Source organism: Phodopus roborovskii, unplaced genomic scaffold, assembly GCF_943737965.1.
Source record: "Phodopus roborovskii unplaced genomic scaffold, PHOROB, whole genome shotgun sequence".
Taxonomy (NCBI): Eukaryota; Metazoa; Chordata; class Mammalia; order Rodentia; family Cricetidae; genus Phodopus; species Phodopus roborovskii.
Genome location: NW_026126480.1, coordinates 50755328 through 50773179, shown reverse-complemented (window position 1 = coordinate 50773179; position 17852 = coordinate 50755328). Strand labels below are relative to the sequence as shown.

At 48.9% G+C, this 17852-nt stretch overlaps 1 protein-coding gene across 3 annotated transcripts in view; it reads left to right on the top strand.

Moving 5' to 3' along the window:
* The window catches only part of Cars1 (cysteinyl-tRNA synthetase 1), a 46269-nt gene extending 33424 nt beyond the window's left edge, over positions 1 to 12845 (top strand). For all 3 annotated transcript variants that reach the window (XM_051193467.1, XM_051193466.1, XM_051193468.1), the window contains 13 exons: positions 1511 to 1623; positions 2180 to 2308; positions 2686 to 2815; positions 2898 to 3001; positions 3332 to 3429; positions 3733 to 3922; positions 4507 to 4575; positions 7392 to 7473; positions 9099 to 9179; positions 10170 to 10237; positions 11084 to 11143; positions 11519 to 11602; positions 12496 to 12845. In XM_051193467.1, coding sequence (XP_051049424.1) covers positions 1511 to 1623; positions 2180 to 2308; positions 2686 to 2815; positions 2898 to 3001; positions 3332 to 3429; positions 3733 to 3922; positions 4507 to 4575; positions 7392 to 7473; positions 9099 to 9179; positions 10170 to 10237; positions 11084 to 11143; positions 11519 to 11602; positions 12496 to 12630 — 1343 coding nt within the window. In that variant the 3' untranslated portion in view covers positions 12631 to 12845. The remainder of the gene's footprint in view (positions 1 to 1510; positions 1624 to 2179; positions 2309 to 2685; positions 2816 to 2897; positions 3002 to 3331; positions 3430 to 3732; positions 3923 to 4506; positions 4576 to 7391; positions 7474 to 9098; positions 9180 to 10169; positions 10238 to 11083; positions 11144 to 11518; positions 11603 to 12495) is intronic.
* The last annotated feature ends 5007 nt before the right edge of the window (positions 12846 to 17852 follow it).

Here is a 17852-nt window from a genome sequence, read left to right as displayed (position 1 = left end):
TCCACACTACTGGGATGGGAGACTGGCAAGCTGAGGTTTCTACTCCTGAGTCCCTCAGAGGAAAAGAGACCACAGAGGCACAGGGGGGGGTGTAATGCTGACTGCCAAGCACGAGTGGCTGTGAATAAGCAAAGAGAAAGGAAATGAGCCGAGCAGTCAGGCAGAAAACTAGCAGAGAAGAACAGTGCATGGAGAGAGAGAGAGCAGAGGAGTTCAAGAAAAGGCAGGTTAGTGAATGACTTGGTAAACTAGAAACTAGCTCTCCACAAGAGCATGGAGAACCTGGCTGCTAGCCTAGATTGTGTGAAAGAGACTAGCTGAAAGAGCATGATATGGAGCCTCAAGAGCTGTGATTCTGGATGCTTCTTGCTGGCAGAGGAACAGCAGGAAAAGGAACTAGAGCCAGGCTAAGGTCTGTCCTGGGCGCCTCGTGTTTCTGCATTTGTCTTGAAAAGTTTATTTTCATTCTGCAGATGAGCACACCAGAATGTAACAGTGATTTTCTCGGGGCCAAGAGGTGATGGCGGGAGTCCTGCTCAAACATTATGCATTTAGTATGTGGCCAGCCTCTGGAGCTGGTGTTTCAGGATGCCCTAATAATGCCTCCCTCCATCACAGCTCAGGGGCATCAAGCCTGGGCACTCAGTTCCTGAAAGATGGAGCTGATTTAAATTCCAAGTTAACCTCCTAGAATAGCAGGTGTGCTTCCTGTCCCAGGGCTTTCACGGGGCTCCGTGGCTGCAAAGATCAGGTAGACCTTTGCAGCCCAGGGCCCAAGCCTGAGGTAGAAGGAAGGTGTTCATTCTGTCCATTCACCTAACATAGGCTTGATCATCAGTGTGGGGTACCAAGTCCCCATCTCCACAGCAGATCTGTCTATAGGTCCTTCATGTACTTGGTGCCAGTGTCATCCTTCCTCTTGGGTCTCCAGCCATCTTATACTTGTATGTTGCTGTCCAAGTGCCTCTGGCCAGTGGTTTCCTCCACTACCCCATGGAGTCTCAGAGGATCTGGCAGGAAATGCACCCAGCAGGCACCCTGCTCTCATGATTGAAGCTACACCTCAGCCCTTTTACCTGGTGCTTTGCGAATCAACTTGTTACCACTGACCTCAGCTTCCAGAGTAGTACACAACAGCTCGGCCACACCTTTGCACTTCAGGAAAGCAGCATGCTGGCAGCTAGCTATGTGTGTTGACCCTGGGTGCCCCCGAGAGTCACTCACCCACTTAGCTCCAGCCTATAGTACAATGACTTCTCCTACTGACATGGAATTCACAGCTGAAGAGGCAGGTGTGTCTCTAGGACTGCCCCAGTAGCTGAGAGCCTGACTCAGAGTCAGACTTAAGAGCTGATAGACAGCAGTTGCTACTCATGTCTGTCACAAGTTAATTGGTTAATGAGAAGGGCTGGCCATAGACACACAGAGTGGCCTTGAGGTAAGGTGCTGACACTCCTATAGGCACCTGTAAATGACCATGCCTGCTTCCCTTAACCATTCACAATCACAGGTGACCTGAGCATCTCCTCTGACCGCCTCAGTGAGAAACGCTCTCCCAATGACTTTGCCCTGTGGAAGGCCTCCAAGCCAGGAGAGCCATCCTGGCCTTGTCCCTGGGGAAAGGTAAGTGAGTTACTTTTATGAGCAGGGACAGTGAGAAGAGGTGATGTCACAGACTGCTAACATAACTCCCAGCTCTAGTGATGGAGTGGATGCTGGGAAAAGATGGACAGTGCTGCAGGGACCAGACCTGGTTCTGGATCAGTGAAGAGCTGCAGGCCCTCGGATGCTGGGCCTCTAAGTTAGCAGCTTCTCTTCTCAGGACTTGGTTTCCTGATCTCTTAGGGGGTACAATCCAATTGGCTGCATCAGAGGCTTCTGCTCTGGGTGTCTGTGCATGAATGTTGATGTTGTTGATGCTGGAGGTCTAGATAACTATGTGGCAGCCTTGTGGCAAGTCATGTGTGTGTGGCTATTTGCTACTTGTTGAGTGCTTGGGGATCTAGAAATAATCCCAGGCTTTGGCTAAGCCACAGCCACAGAGACTGACTTTGAACTATATAAACAGATTTGCCTTTAGTTTGTCCTGTGAAGATTTAAAGTCATTTCAGTGAAATTCAGAGTAATAAAGGCCTGTGCATGTTTGAAATGGTCAGCAGGGCCCTTTGTGTCTCTCTAGGGTCGTCCAGGATGGCACATAGAGTGCTCCGCTATGGCAGGCACACTCCTGGGAGCCTCAATGGACATTCATGGTGGAGGATTTGACCTCCGTTTCCCCCACCATGACAATGAGCTGGCACAGTCAGAGGTAGGTAAAGACAGGTTGCCTTGCTGGAAAGGGAGCATGATGTCTTCCTGGTCTGCTGGAGAGACAGCAGCAGCACCCTAAGAAAGAGCCTCCTGATTAACTTGACATCCATCTTGGGAGCTGAGGGAGAGCTGCATCCTAATCATTTTGTCTGAATTCCAGTGGTAACAGCTTTACCTTTGGGGACAGAGAAGCTTAGGTTCAAACTAGTGCTATCCCGCTGGCAGGTCACCAGGGCCTTCAAGCCCCAGGTGGCCCACTTAGGAGAGGTGGTAGCATCTACCTCATTCGTGGTACACAAAGCAAGACATGGTGCATCTAGTGTCCAGAATCTCCTGACAAGCAGCCAAGCCTTCCTCCCGTCTCTTTGTACTCAGGCTTACTTTGAAAATGACTGCTGGGTCAGGTACTTTTTGCACACGGGCCACCTGACGATAGCAGGTTGCAAGATGTCCAAGTCACTGAAAAACTTCATCACCATAAAAGATGCCTTAAAGAAGCACTCAGGTAAGCAGAGCTCCTGCAGAAACCATGACCTGGGTACCAGCAGCTGCTCAGAAATAATTGTGGCCATGTGTCTGCCCCCCAGCTCGGCAGCTGCGGCTGGCATTCCTCATGCACTCTTGGAAAGACACACTGGACTATTCTAGCAACACTATGGAGTCTGCACTTCAGTATGAAAAGTTCATGAATGTGAGTACCCAGTTCTTGCTGGAAGTGGACGGCATTGTTTGGTGGTGTGGGTCTTCTGATATAAGCCAGGGCACAGTGATGCCACTTCCTGAAACTGATAGCTGCAGAGCAAAGGTCATGTTCACATGTGGGACATTTCATTCTGACTCAGGCTTCCTGCCCAGGGAGTTGTCACGTTTCTATCCTGAGGAAGAAGTGTTCTGTGTCTTTTGGACCTGAGTGCATTGTGCTGACAGATCTCCCCTCAAGTGACATCACGTCAGTAGGACGTCAAGTCTCTCTAGGTAGAAGGTTGTCCAAATGCCATTAACCTGACTTCCATAACTTCAGGAGTTTTTCTTAAACGTGAAAGACATCCTCCGAGCCCCCGTAGACATCACTGGCCAATTTGAAAAGTGGGAAGCTGAAGAAATGGAACTCAATAAGAAGTAAGGTGGAGCCCTTTCCTTGGGGGCAAAAGAAGAGGGTGAGCGAGCTAGAGTGAGAGTGTGTGTGTGTGTGTGTGTGTGTGTGTGTGTGTGTGTGTGTGTGTGTGTGTGTAGGGGGGTGCTCTGGGTCAGATGATAGTATCTGCATTATGCCTTGTTCTGTAGCTGATGATGAGGCCAGGCCCTGTCACATGTCAGAAGTGCAATGCCTGCTGGTGGCAGTGGCTCTGATTGTTGGACTCTGGAGACTTCTGTGGTAGAGCACTGGGCTGACTTTTGCTTCTATTCCTCTTCCTTGCTCAGCTTTTATGACAAGAAGACAGCAGTTCATGAAGCCCTGTGTGATAACATCGACACCCGCACTGTCATGGAGGAGATGCGGGCTTTGGTCAGTCAGTGCAACCTCTACATGGCAGCTAGGAAGGCTGAAAGGAGGAGGCCCAACCGGGCTTTGCTGGAGAACATCGCCTTGTACCTCACCCGCATGCTGAAGGTGAGCCTGGCAACAGGTCCCTGATGGGAACTTAGCTTGAGTGCTGCCGGAAGCTGCTGATCTGGGCCTCCCTGGATTGTGGTTAAAAGCCTCAGAGCCATCTGTAGACACAGCTGTTGGTCCCTGCTAAGCAAAAGCCAGTGACAAGACCTTGACTCTGAGCATATCTTGTGCAGAGCAGTTCTGGCTCTAGGCCCCCATACCCTGAAGCAGCAATCCCTCCCAAGCCAGTGGGACTTTCCCTGCCTTATCCTTCTGTCCTTGTCATCAGTCTCTTGTGGCTTTTAGCTGGAAGAGGGTCAGAGCAACAGCTCTGAGCCAGGATGCACCTTAGGATAGCATTGTAGAGCTTGGTGCTGCTCTTTCCTGCCTCTCCCCAGCCATTTCTGGATACTCACCTGGCTGTCTGCCCCAGAGATCAGAGATGCCAGGACAGCTCTTGAGCTACTGGCTACACCGCTTCTGTGTGTGTGTGTGTGTGTATGTATATATGTATGTGTATATATGTGTGTATGTATGTATGTATATGTATATATCTTGTTCAACCTACTCATAGTTTGAGTCCTATTTGTTTCTTCCCTCAGATCTTTGGGGCCATAGAAGAGGAGAGCCCCTTGGGTTTCCCAGTTGGTGGGCCTGGAACAAACCTGAATGTAAGTAGAGTGCACCAAAAGGGTCCTCAAGTGGCTAGCTGCTGTCACCCTCTGATGCTCCTGTCTGCATGCCTTGAGGCTGCCTGTGTGTGTCTGTCTGTGTATAGAAGTGGGCCTCAGAAGCCACCTGCCTTGTTTTTGACACAAGGTCTCTCATTGACCTGGGACTCTTTGGCTACACTGGCTAGCCATCAAGCTCCAGGTATCCACCTGTCTGCATCCCCAGCAGTGGGATTAAAAGCATGTCACATTACTCTGGCTTTTTATGTTGGTTCTGGGGATCAAACTCAGGTCCTCATGCTGTCCCAGTAGCGCTTTACCAACAGCTGTCTCCTCAGGCCTCCTTTATAAATTTTAACTTAGCTCTAGGTTATTTATAATCTCTTGTTGTAAATGCTGTACAGATGGTTACATTGTGTGGTTTGGGGGATGATGGTACATGGTCAGTACAAACACGCAATTTGTTTTTCCTCCAAGTATTTCAACCTGAAAATGTGGAGTGTGGGTGCTATAATCAGTGGGCACATTCCTAAAGGTCATGTGATCACATACCACAGTGCTATCCTGGGGGATTCCCACTATCCCACTGCTCCTCAGAGCTATGCAGAACCCCATGCCAGGCCAAGTCCAGTTCTCACAACAGCCTAGAGTCCACCACATAGTCCAAGCCCCTGTTCTATCAGCCATTGCCAAGAAAATGGAAAGCTATGGTCCCAAAGAGCATCCAGTACCAGTCTAAGCATGCAAGGAAGCCTCTATTAGAACAGACCCATGTTCACAGCTGGCTTCAGCTTTTGTAGGTCTCATGGACTGACAGTCACACGTGTCAGTAATGGTCCTCTGCAACATGGGGACAGTTCATTTAAAATTCCCCGCCACCCTCCTGCAGAGAGTGCTCTTTAATTGTGAAATTAAGAGTGTATGTAAACATTTAGATGGAGCATCTGCTGTCTGATGCAAACAGTAGTGCAGTACAAATGGAAATACAAAGCTGTTTCAGAGCTGCTTCTTACCAAAGAGCAGCCCAGGCAGCTCCTCCTCCACACAGGGCTGTCAATCCTGAGCCCCGCTCCCATGAAGGAAGAGATCTTTCTGAGTCTCAGGGAGTGGTTGGTGTGGTGACTTCTAGACTTTGCCAGGTAGGGGTCACTGCTGGGGCTTTTTAGAAACTCATGCAAGTCTCCTCTGTCTTCTTAACAACAGTGCTGCCAGCTTGCTTTTTTAACATTTTTTTTTTTAGTTGTGGGGGGTGTGAATGTGAATGCAGGTGTCCTCAGAAGAGGGCATCAGAGTCCCTGCAGCTGGAATTACAGGTGGTTGTGAGTTACCCAATACATGTGCTAGGAACTGGATTCTCTACAATGCCACCAAGTGTTGGGGCCCCCGTCTTTTCTTTGAAAACAAAAGATATAGGGCTGGAGAGATGGCTCAGGTTAAGAGCACTGGCAGCTCTTCCAGAGTTTCTGAGTTCTATTCCCAGCAACCATATGGTGGCTCACAACCATCTATAATGAGATCTGGTGCCCTCTTCTAACCTGCCAGCATATGCAGAACAATGCATACATAATAAATTAAATAAATCTTAAAACAAAAAATAAGACATAACCCCTTGTGGAAGTCATTCTGCCTTTGAACTTAAAAGTAGTTTTTAGTCTTCTATGGTGCTATGTTCTTGGAGAGGCATCCCAAGATATCTCATGCATCCCCAGATGGTCTCATTATCTCCTTGAAGTTGGCTTATAGGAAATAGCAGCCACTAATGAACTTGGTAAGCCTGTGAGGCCATGCACCCTCTATCCCACAACTTCCATTGTGAAGATCAGGGGTGACTTCCAAGTTAAAACATGATGTGTGAGCCAGAGTCAGACCAGGGCCTAAACATCTTGTAGCCAGGTAGAAGCTGGCAACAGGTACCGACTTCAGGACTGTTGAAGACAGACCCTGCCTGCCCTTTACCTCTCCGGCCTCTTTGGGTACTGGGAGCCAAGTTGATGCTATGGTGACTGGCCTATTTAGCTGTTCAAGGAGGTTGGAGATAAGGTCTAATTGTACCCTAGAAGTCCAGAGCCTTTGCTGTAATGAGATAGTTTCCTTTAGTTTGTCTGGTGAAGGCTGGGCCTAGTTATCTCAGACTTCAGGTCTCTCTTGCCTCCCAGCCAATGTTTCTACCACCTCCTTATCTTGGTCCTTGAGCTGTGTGTAATTGAGACACACGGAGACCCTGCTCAGAAGTCCCAGACCTTTTTCATCCTGGAGATAGAGAAATATACTGTAAGTTGATTCTAGATTTAGACTCCTATTTGGGTCTTGCCTAGTGTAGCTCTGGGTCCCCTGTAGGTAGTGACCCTTTGTACAGCTATTAGTTAAACATTTAAGTTAATAAGATGAATAGTCCTCAACAGGCCCACAATGGTCAGTGCATCCCAGTGGGCCATCAGAGATGGTAAGGACAGGCTTCTGGCTGTCTTGAGGAAAACACATCGTGTCAGCAATGGGCAACGTCTGCCGAGTAAATCTGGCTTTAAACCCAAAGGTGCTTTTTTCTCCCTGGCCCACATCACCTTTATTAGGTATTGGGAGCCAAGGTTGACAGTATGGTTACTAGTTTCTTCAAGCTGTGTCCAAGAAGGCTAGAGGTATGGTCTATCTCCACTCCAGCACATGTAACTCTCATACCACCTGGCATGACAAGGACTTGTGAGCTTTAGGACACAGGGTACAGCAGCATGTAATCTGTGGCACATCCACTGAACTGTTAAGTATTCATTTACAAATACAGCAATGGCTCTTGTGACTCAAACTCATTTTCTCCGCAGCTGGAGTCCACCGTCATGCCCTACCTGCAGGTATTGTCAGAATTCAGAGAAGGTGTGCGGAAGATTGCCCGAGAGAAGAAAGGTGAGCCCATGCTGGGTATCTCACCCTTGCAGCTCACCCTCTGCTGTGTTCCCTGTGATAGCTGCCCATGTTCTGTAAGTGTATATAGCTCCATGCCTAACTGGACCTGCTTTATCTCACTGGCTCGTCAGGGCAGTGTTGTACTAGGTCAGAGTTTCCTTTGACTTAGAACGTCTGAGGCCGAACCTTTCCTTGGTCCTGCGGGTCACGTGTCTCTATAGTTCTTGTTCTAAACAGAGGCAGGCTAGAGGGTTCTGTGCACAGCTAGCGTACACTTGCACTTTGGCTTGCATTGGGTCTCCTTTCTGTTCCTGGTGACCCAAGAGTGGCTTATCCTGCTGCAGTCTCAGGTTGCTTGGAAAAGTTCCTGCTAGGGCCAGAGCTAGAGTCATATCTGGGCCCTGCCTGGTGTATGGTGGTGCCAGGCTGCCTATGCACACACATGCCTTCATCCTCCAAAGTTAAGTATATGGCTTGAGAGAAAAAATTACTTAGGGGGCCAAGAGCCACACCATCATTTGTACCAGGTGGTTCTAAGGGATCACCTGCTGCTAGCCCAGGTATCCTCAGGAGGCACCCAGACGTAGAACCTTGTCCAATGAAGTTTTCTTTGCCTTACTAGGCACCACACTGATTATGAAGTGGCTTGCTTCTCAGCAGGAATGCTACTGGCCATGGCAAGGGTGGCCTTCAATTCAGAAGAACCTCTCCTGCCCAGTCCTCTAGGAGACTTCCATCCTGGTCCCAGACTCAGCAGACGTCCATGGCATTGGGACCCCCAGAAGCCTGGGCTGTGTCCTCTGAGTTGTATAGGTGACAGTACCAGGCTTCTCCCAGTAGGGGACTAGGCTCAGGCAGGCATATAATTTATTAAAGTAGATAGTGTGTAAAAAAGTAATCTTCAGATCAGCTCTCACCATTCAGTGCAGGGCTTGTACAGCTCCACCTCTCATCACTCCAGCATGGGCTCCTTACTGTCACATAGTGCTGCTGCCTGCAGACCCCGTCTGAACCATGGACACCCTTCACTCCAACTACATTCTGATTTGGGAGGACATTCAGAGCTGTAGGGGGGCTCGGTCTTCTTGAGCACCCAAGGTCTTAGCCCTTGGACACATGCACAAAACTGCTGAGGTGACAATATTAGGGGAAGGAAGACTCAGGGCAGAAACCCTAAATAGATGTAGCATTGGCCTGGCGACATGCATGAAGGGACACGGCCTCAGGGCTGAGCCAGGCTGATGATGACCAGGGCTTTGAGTGTTATGGGACCTTATCATTGTGGAGGAACGTTTGGAGGTTTGGCCATACCAGGCTCAGGGTGGTCTGACTTCTCTTTGCCCAGCATCTTTGGGAACAGACAGGCCCTGGCTCCCAACACTGGGCTGCAGTACTAGAACAGCTGACTGTCCTTTTTGGACCCTGTGGGCTCACCATGAGGGTGGTTGTGGGCCTGTGCTCTAGCTTGGATTTCTTTGGCAGTGATGGTTTGGGTAGCCTCCTGGCTTCTTTAGCTTCTCTCCAACCTGGCAACCAGTACCCACTTGTCAGCACTGGAGGAAGCATAGGTTTAGGGGGGTCTAGGCCTTCTGTAGCCTTAAGGAGCTGCTCTTTCTTACCTACAGTCCTTGAGGTTCTGCAGCTCAGTGATGCTCTCCGGGATGACATCCTGCCTGAACTCGGGGTGCGGTTTGAAGACCACGAAGGTGGGTGATTCCTGCCCTGTGGACAGGGCAAGCAGCTGGGAAGGAAGCTGGAGGGCAGTGTGGCACAGCAGTAGTCTAGGGGTCCAAGGGCACTGATAGTTTCATATGTGGCTGAAGAATCCCAAGTAGAGTAGGTGTCTTCTCAGATGTGCCCTACCCCCTTACCCCCTGTCATCCAGGAGACTTAGCTCATTACTCATTATGATGTGTTCATTTCCGCCATTGCTCATTTTCTATTTGCAGCCTTCCCTCACACTTTTAGGGAGATGAGCTGCATGTACCCCAGTCTTACTGTGTGCTTTCCGACTTTGTGGAGCCTTTTGCCACACAGATTTTTTTTTCCTTCCAACTTTTTATTATTCAAAGAGTCATACAGGATAGGAATGAAGAGCTTGTCTAGGCCGCCTGTGCTGGTCTGAAGGTGACTGATGGCAATAGCTGACTTAAGCACTCAGCTCATTTCCTTCCAAGGGTTTGCTCAGCACACCAGAGCATTTTTTTTTTTTTTTTTTTTTTTTTTTTTTTTTTATTATGAAGAAGGAAAAAGATGGCAGAAATGCACTGTTAATTAGTATTTTTTTTTTTTTTTTCAGACAGTATTTTACTATGTAGTCCAGGCTAGGCTTGAATTCATGGCAGTCCTCTTGCCCCAGCCTCCCAAGTGCTGGATTGCAGGTGTGAGCCACCATACCTGCTAAAATGATGGGTTGAATTTGATGACTCCACATGGGCAAGGCCTTCCCATTTTACCATGGTTTTTGTGTTTTTGCAACACAGGTTTGGAATCCCTGGGCCAGGAACAGTGCTAGGCAGGCATTCTACCCTTTTTTCTGCAGCCCAGTCCTGTTGTGTTTTCTTTTTACCAGTTTTCTTCATCTGGCATCAATTTTGCTTGCGCGAGAATGGTGTTGGGGCCTTGAGTAATAGGTTCAGAGGTAGAGCAGGTGGGCAGGTCACAGTTCCTGTGCCTCATTGACTGTCTGCTTTCAGGACTGCCAACAGTGGTGAAGTTGGTAGACCGAGACACCTTACTGAAAGAGAAGGAAGAGAAGAAAAGGGTTAGTAGAGTCAAAGTGATGGTGCTTGAGTTTGTTGAAAATGAAAACACTGTAACACCGGTTTTTTATGTGGCTTTAAGAAGGGGTGTTTAGCCAGGTGGTGGTGGTACACATCTTTAATCCCAGCTCTCAGGAGACAGAGGCAAGAGGATCTCCTTGAGTTCGAGGCCTAGTCTGGTCTACAGAGCTAGTTCCAGGACAGGTTCCAAAGCTACACAGAGAAACCCTGTCTCAAAAAAAAAAAAAAAAAAAGGCCGGGGAAACCCCTCAGCTAAAGTGAAGCTCATCACTTAGGAAGTGTGTGTGTGTGGCTACCTGGCTTTGACCTGGTGCCAAATGTCCTGGGTGCTGCCATTTGCTCTACTCATTCTGTCTACTTATCCTCCAAGAGGCCCTCTCCCTGTCCCCACTCTCAGTGATGGAGAGGGCCCCTTCATGTAAGGACTTGAGTATCAAAAGGGAGAAAGAACAGAAATGTGTTGTCATAGTAAGTTATACATCTATAACCTCAATACCCAGGAGACTAAGCCAAGGGGATTACCATGAGTTGCAGACTAACCTGAACTATACAGCAAGACAAGCCCCACTATCATAACTATCCAGTGAATGGGAACCTTGGGGTCATTGTGATCCATGGGCCAGGCACAAGTGGGCACCATGTTGGGTGGACACCAGCTTGGAGAACAGGCTCGGGGCAGCTCTCCCAGGGACCTTTGGGAAAGGAGCAAAGGTGATAGTTGGGTGGCTGAGGGCTAACATACAGGGTCATGGACAAGCACCATGGGTAGGGCCTGGCAGGACAGCAAGGTGGGCTGCTCATGTCTCAGGAGTGTGTTGTTCCCCTAGGCTGAAGAAGAGAAGAGGAGGAAGAAAGAGGAGGCAGCCAGGAGGAGACAAGAGCAAGAAGTAACTATTTCACTTGTTTGTTTGGGGTGCAGGATCTCCTGGGCAAAAAATCACACTTTTACTCCTGCCACTCGGTTCTCTGTGCCACATTGGGCCCGGCCTCCACCCCTCAAATGGTGTCCTGGCATCAACAAAGGAAAGGTTGCCCTTGGTGGGTCCCCAGTGCCAGCAGCTTCATAGTCCTGCCATCTGAGGGTCACTGCAGCCACTCAGGCCTCTGGATGCTTAGATGGTCTTTTTGCCCCCCCCCCCAGTCCTTCTGGGTTTATGTTGAGTTTAAGAGCTTGGAAATCATATGGTGGAGGTGGTAGAGTGGGCAGCATGGTGGTGGGCAGGTCTATGTAACATGTATGTTTATGTGTGTGTGTGTTCTAGGCAGCAAAGCTGGCCAAGATGAAGATTGCACCCAGTGAGATGTTCCTGTCAGAAATCGACAAGTATTCCAAGTTTGATGAAAATGTAAGACAACACCTCACTCTTCAGACTTTGATAACCCATATCCTTCAAGCTGGAGAGTCCAGGGACTTTCAGCCTTGGGTTAGTGGGTCTCCTGTTTGGAGAAGGCTATAAGGGCAGATGGGACCATGCAGCTCCTGTCAGGGCAAAGGCTAAGGTAGGCTGTCTCTGCCCGTTACATGGTGATCTCGGGCCCCTGGCACTAGAGTATGACCCCAGGCCCAGAGAAGGTGACAGAAAAGGAATCTGCAAGTTCTGTAGGGACCCTACTAACTGCCCAAAGTAACTCTGCCTCCTCCCTGGGGGGTGTCTTGGTGTCCCTTAGGTGTCTTCCTGAAGGCTCTTGGATTTATCACTACATAACTCTCCCTGGCCACCTCTTAGCTGAGAAGTTATAGGCCTTAGTGGAACTTTGCTTCAGACTTCTGTCACTTTTCTCTAGTTTTAGCTGCTAGAACCCTACTACCAGATCAGCACACTGGACTGAGGGTGGTGACCAGATAGCCACACAGAAGTATAGTGACACACACCTATGAGCCCAGCACTTTGGGGTTGGAGGCAGGAGGATCTCAAGTTTGAAACCAGCCCTTGTCTTTTTTCATTTGTTTTTTTGTTTGTTTTTTGGGATAGGTTTCCTCTATATAGCCCTGGCTGGCTATCCTGGAACTCAACTCTGTAATCTAGGCTGGCCTTGAATTCAGAGATCCATCTGCCTCTGCCTAATGAGTACTGGGATTAGAAGTGTATACCACTGCTGCACAGCCAGCCCCAGTCTTGAGATTTGTCCCTAGAAACACACTTGATAAACAAGGGCATAGATGCTGACCCTAAGTCTAAATATGTCTGAGACAGGGATAAGAAAGGGGGAACTGATGGCATTTGTGTGGTCCTTGCAGGGTCTGCCTACCCATGACATTGAAGGCAAAGAGCTGAGCAAGGGGCAGGTCAAGAAACTGAAGAAGGTCTTTGAAGCCCAGGAGAAACTGTACAAGGAGTATCTGCAGATGTTACAGAATGGCAGCCTCCAGTGATGCCGCAGCAGCCCGAAGGGGTATACCTGCCAGCCTGGCCACCATGAACTATGGCCACACCTACTCAGGCCCTGTGCCTTGGTCATGTTTACAGCTGTTCTCACACCTGAATCAGGCAGAGTGGTAGCAGCTCTGGGACACTGATAATAAATTCTCTGAACACTGAAGCCTGCTCTGCCCTCTCAGCACTTGGAGAGCTGGTGCCTGGTCAGCAGCTTACCACTTAGGCCACCTAGTCAATTGAGCCCCTTCAGCCAGCTTGCCTGAGGAATGTCCCTCACATTGGCAAGCTGAGCTAATCTCCGCTGTGTTGGCACATTTGGTGGTATTGGAGTAGGAAAAAGGCCCAATCAGCCCGACAGATCCCCCTGAGCCTCAGACAAAGGCTGCTCAGTTGGCTTTCTGGCTCCGATGAACACACACTGCACGTTTCCCAGAGCAACTGACAGGGTGGCAGCGGGACAGTTACCCTGTGGGGTAGGGCTCTGGCAACTTGCCTGAGACTACTGTTATGACAGCAAGCCCAGATCAGCACTACTGGCTTGTGAGATAAGCGGTCTTTGGGTCCAACCTTGAGTTTGTTTCCTCCCTACCTGCTTCCATCTGGTTGTTCACCCCTGCAAAGAATCAGCACCCATGCTAAATGTGTCTGACTTTCTCCCAGAGGAAAAAAAAAAAAAGGTATGGAGGGCAGCCAGAACTTGGCTTGCCACCTGTAAAAGTCACCTCCAGAGAAACCAGGGGCAAGTGTGGATTCCAGATGCCACAGAGCCTGTGTGGCAAGTGTGCTGATGCCTGCTGTAAACATGCTGCCCTTTTGTCCTTGTGATAGAGTTCATTGAGAACTGTCCAGCCTGGGGTAGAATAGGCATGTGTTGTGGAGTGTAGTAATGAGAGACTGCAGGAAGTCATACAAGGTCTCTCAAATAGTCGTCATTAGATGGGATCATCTGAGGTATCCACTTGGGTCCTTGCATCTCTGTGGTCTCTCATGAAGCTTCAGAGTGACTACATCTCCAACCTGGAAGCTGTGGTTCTACAAGGGGCTGTCCTGCGGGAGAAAGCACTGGGTGGCTCTTTAGGATGGAGCCTCACAGATCAGCACAGTCCTTCCTTGAACTTCTGTTTAGAAGCATCTCAGGTTTATCCATATCACCATGAGGAGATAAGACAAGTTCCCAGAGAAGGTAGGGGCTGGAGAGGCCACAAAGCCATAGTCAGCTTCTAAGACAAGGTTCACTGTGGATCTCAGCTGCAGTAATACAGAGGGGTGAATGGGCTGCAGCAGCATGGCTGTTGGCATCTATAAGTATTACACACACACAGGCAGGACCCCCTGAGCTACACCCCAGCTGTAATCTGAGGCAAGACAAATGGAGTGTTGGTGACAGCAGCCAAGAGTTGTGTAATAGTAAAATCCAAGAAGGAAAGGGACAGCAATGCAGTGGGAGTTGGACAGAGCGGGATGGCAGCTCCAACACTGGGTTCCTCTAGGCAGTACAGATGGGGAAGCTGGCAGAGGGGGGCAGCAGGGCAGTGTAGACCTTAAATGTTCTCCCTCTCCTACAGCAGTGGGCAGTCAGGAGAAGTGATCTGCCCATAAAGGCACAAGGGACAACCTAGTGACACAGCCACCAGCTGGATCCCAAGGGCATTATGCTAAGGGATAACGTAGCAAATCTCCAAAAGTCCCACATGGCTGATTCCCAAGTCATATTTTCAAGTCCAAGCTGCAGAGGTGGCAATCATAGGACAGCCCTGCCTTAGAACCAACCACTCTTACTGCCAATGTCTGCCTATTGTCTGGCATTGAGATGGAGTGGGAATGGTAACTCTAATACAACTTGTATTGCTGGAAGAAAAGACCCAGACACCTATATGTTCAGAGAAAGGGACACAAGAACACAGAGGTAGGGACTTCCAGAGGGTACCAGGCCCTTCCCCAACCCTGGTTGTACAGCCAGTGGGAATGCTTCTGCCACTGCAAGCTTCTGGCTTGTGATAACTTCCTCACAGCAGCCACAGGAAGCAAACACAACCATTTGCCACCTCTGCTCTCTGTAGCAGAGAAACAGGTGTGATCTAATGTTTTATTTAACAAGCAGAGCTCAGAAGAAGTAATAACAAGGGTCCAGATAGTGTGTGGCAAAAATTCAGAACTGTAACAGTCTGGGGAAACTCTACATTTTATTTCAAAGTACCTAGTAGGACTGGAGAGATGGATCAGCAGTTAAGAGCACAGTTTGCTCCTCCAGAGGATCTGGGTCAGTACCCAGCATCCAGTTTAGATGGCTCAAAGCCCCCTCTAACTCCAGCTCCAGGGAATCCAATGCCTTTGACCTTAATGGGAATTTGCACACAGGTGCACAAACCCACATACAGATACACAAATACAGTTTAAAATAAAAAATACTCAAAATAGCTAATGTCAGTGTTTGTAACAAATGTCTGGAGAGACAGATGTGTTGATCCAATTGCTATACAGTGAACATGCATAGAAATATCACTTTCTAACCTATGTAAAATCACCATGTCCATTAAAAATGAAAACACTAAAGAATATGCTCAAAACCAGGCATGGTGTAAGTTCCAGGCCACCAAGAGCTAAAGTCTTCCTATAGGCAAGTGAATTGTCACCTAATTTTGCTAGTTTGTTCTAAGACATCCTCACCCTGTAGCTCAAGCTGGCCTGGGACTCACTGTGTAGCCTCAACTTGCCTGGAACTTGTGACAGTTCTCTAACTTGGCCTCCTGGGTTATAGAATTCAGGCATGAGCCCCATACCCAGCTTGTTACCAAATTTTATAACGGACCATTGCAGCAATGACAGACTAGTGTGAGATTCTACCTGAGTCTAGTTTGATGAACCAATGAGTTTACTGGGCATCCAGGAGCATGGGTGAAGGGTCAACTAAAGAAACGTGGGCAATCCCCAAACAGCCGCCACTAATCTCTCTGATCTCACTGATCTCACTCCAGCATGGCTTCCCCTATTCAGACGTTGATGGAGTCCTGCCTCCACCCCCAGCTTCAACTTTCTACCCTCTGTAGACTAGCATCTGCCAAGCTGTGCAGCCAAAGCAAAATTACAGACAGGGAGGGATGCAGGAGAAAGTAGTGTCCCAGGTGAGGGTCTAATGACCTTCCTCACCACATCTTGTAAGGAAACATTGACAGGCTCAATCTTGAATCTCTTGGAGGAAGATGGTAAAGACTATATATCTTGTGGGTTCAAGAAGTTTCTCTTCAGGGAGCAGGCTTTGTGGGGTTCTCACATTCCTGCTGGGAAATTCCATGCCATACACATCACAAGATGCCAGAGTATTCAGGCCCACTGGGTACCTATATGATACCTGCTAGCCAGGGTTACAGTCTGGCATCATCTTCACATCTAATCACTGGCACATCAGTGGGAAGAGGTACCTGCTCCTGAGGATGCCTCCTTAGTGGACTCCCCTGCTCTGGGTAGGGACATGGGACAACATGAGATAGCCATAGGTCCTATACTGTGCCTGGCTGCTGGCTGCTGGCTGCTGGCTGCTGGCTACTGTAGGGCCTTGGCCATCATCAGCTCCAGAATCCTTTATTCCAAAAGCCTTCACACTTCTAGTAGAGAGGTAGGGGCAGGAGACAGGTGTTAGGAGAGCTGCATAATCAAATGACAAGTGGAGGAAGCAGGCAACTGTGGTGGTGGGAGTTCTGGCTGGAAGCAAAGTCTTCTCAGAGGATTAAATGATAGGTGGGGCTAAGGTGTAAGGATGTAGACAGACGGCACTTTGACATTATTCTCCACTTTCATCCAAACTCCTAAAAGACTGAGATGGACAGCCAGGGTGTGGACAGCTCCAGATGCAGGCAGGTGGACTTCAGGTGACATCCAAACCAAAAGCAAACCTATGAAAACTGACCCTTCCAGCCACTCAAAAGGCTGTTAGAGATAGGTGTTGTGGTGCAGGCTGTGAAATCCCCAGCTACTTGGGAGGCTATGGCAGGAGAATCATGAATTCAAGGCCAATCTGAGCCAGAGTGAGTTCAAGGCCAGCTTGGGCAATTTAATGAGACCACCCAAGAATTAGCTCAGTGGTTGAATGCTTGCCTAGCATGTGCCAAGCCCGAGGTTTAATTGCTTTGGGAAAAGTTTTCAGAATTGGTCTTCAGTTCAACATATAAATCCCACAGTATGCCCTCACATGTACTTTCCTGAGCACAGGGCCTGTGTAGGACTGAGTGTGGACAGACCTTGGTGTGGGTTGAGCCACTCTGAGGGGTAGGATTAATGGGATCTGCTAGGCTGCTGGTTCTGGCTGCTAGGACCTGGGTGGTTGAATTTCTTCCCTTGTTACTATTACATGTATGGATAGGAACCAATGAGAACAGATAATGTTGGCCTCAAGGTGACAACTCACCTAATGCTACTCCAACCCACCCCAATCCTCCCCAAGTAGACACATGGGGAAACAAAGGCACAGGTACTTGCCCAGGGTCACCAGCTAGTTAGGACCTGTCTTACTTAGGAGTCCCTAGATTGTCCCTGATAGCATTTGCACAGGCAGACACCACAACTACCAAGGCCTTGCTTTAACATCAGGTGAGATGCACAGGAGTCCCCATAGTTCTGTTCAACACTCAATCCCTGGTGTCTATGCCCTAGGAGATGGCCCTAGACGTGTAATCCCATCATGATGAAATCATGAGAGTGGGCCCAGGATTGGGACCTAAGGTAAGGCCTTGTTCAGATAGCAGCTGGAAATACAGGGTTGCAAACACCAGGCAAGGAAGGCCTGGAGCCCTAGGAGCTGGAGGATACAAGGAGGGAGTCCTCAGATATCTCAAACCTTGGCTCAGGTTCGATATATGCATCTCAAATTTTAATCTCTGAAGATCGGTCTTAGTAACCGCATCCAACTTGGCGTACTTGGTTGTAGCAACTCAGGAAAGCATTCTCAAGGTCCTTACAAATAGGAAGGTTTGGGGGGAAATGTTGTCCATTCCCACCTCCATCAGATTCAGGAGCCAGCACCAGCTTCCATGGGGGCTCCACCACCTTGATGACCCCCACACTAACCCCAAGGTGGGGTAGATGACATGACAGAAAGTAGACCTGAGACTATTAAACAGACTCTCAAATTTGAAAATGCTGGCATTCCTTTCTTCTATTGTTTCTTTTTGTCTTTGCTTCTTCCCTTTCCCCCATCACTCTCACCAAAGGCAAAGTTTGGTGG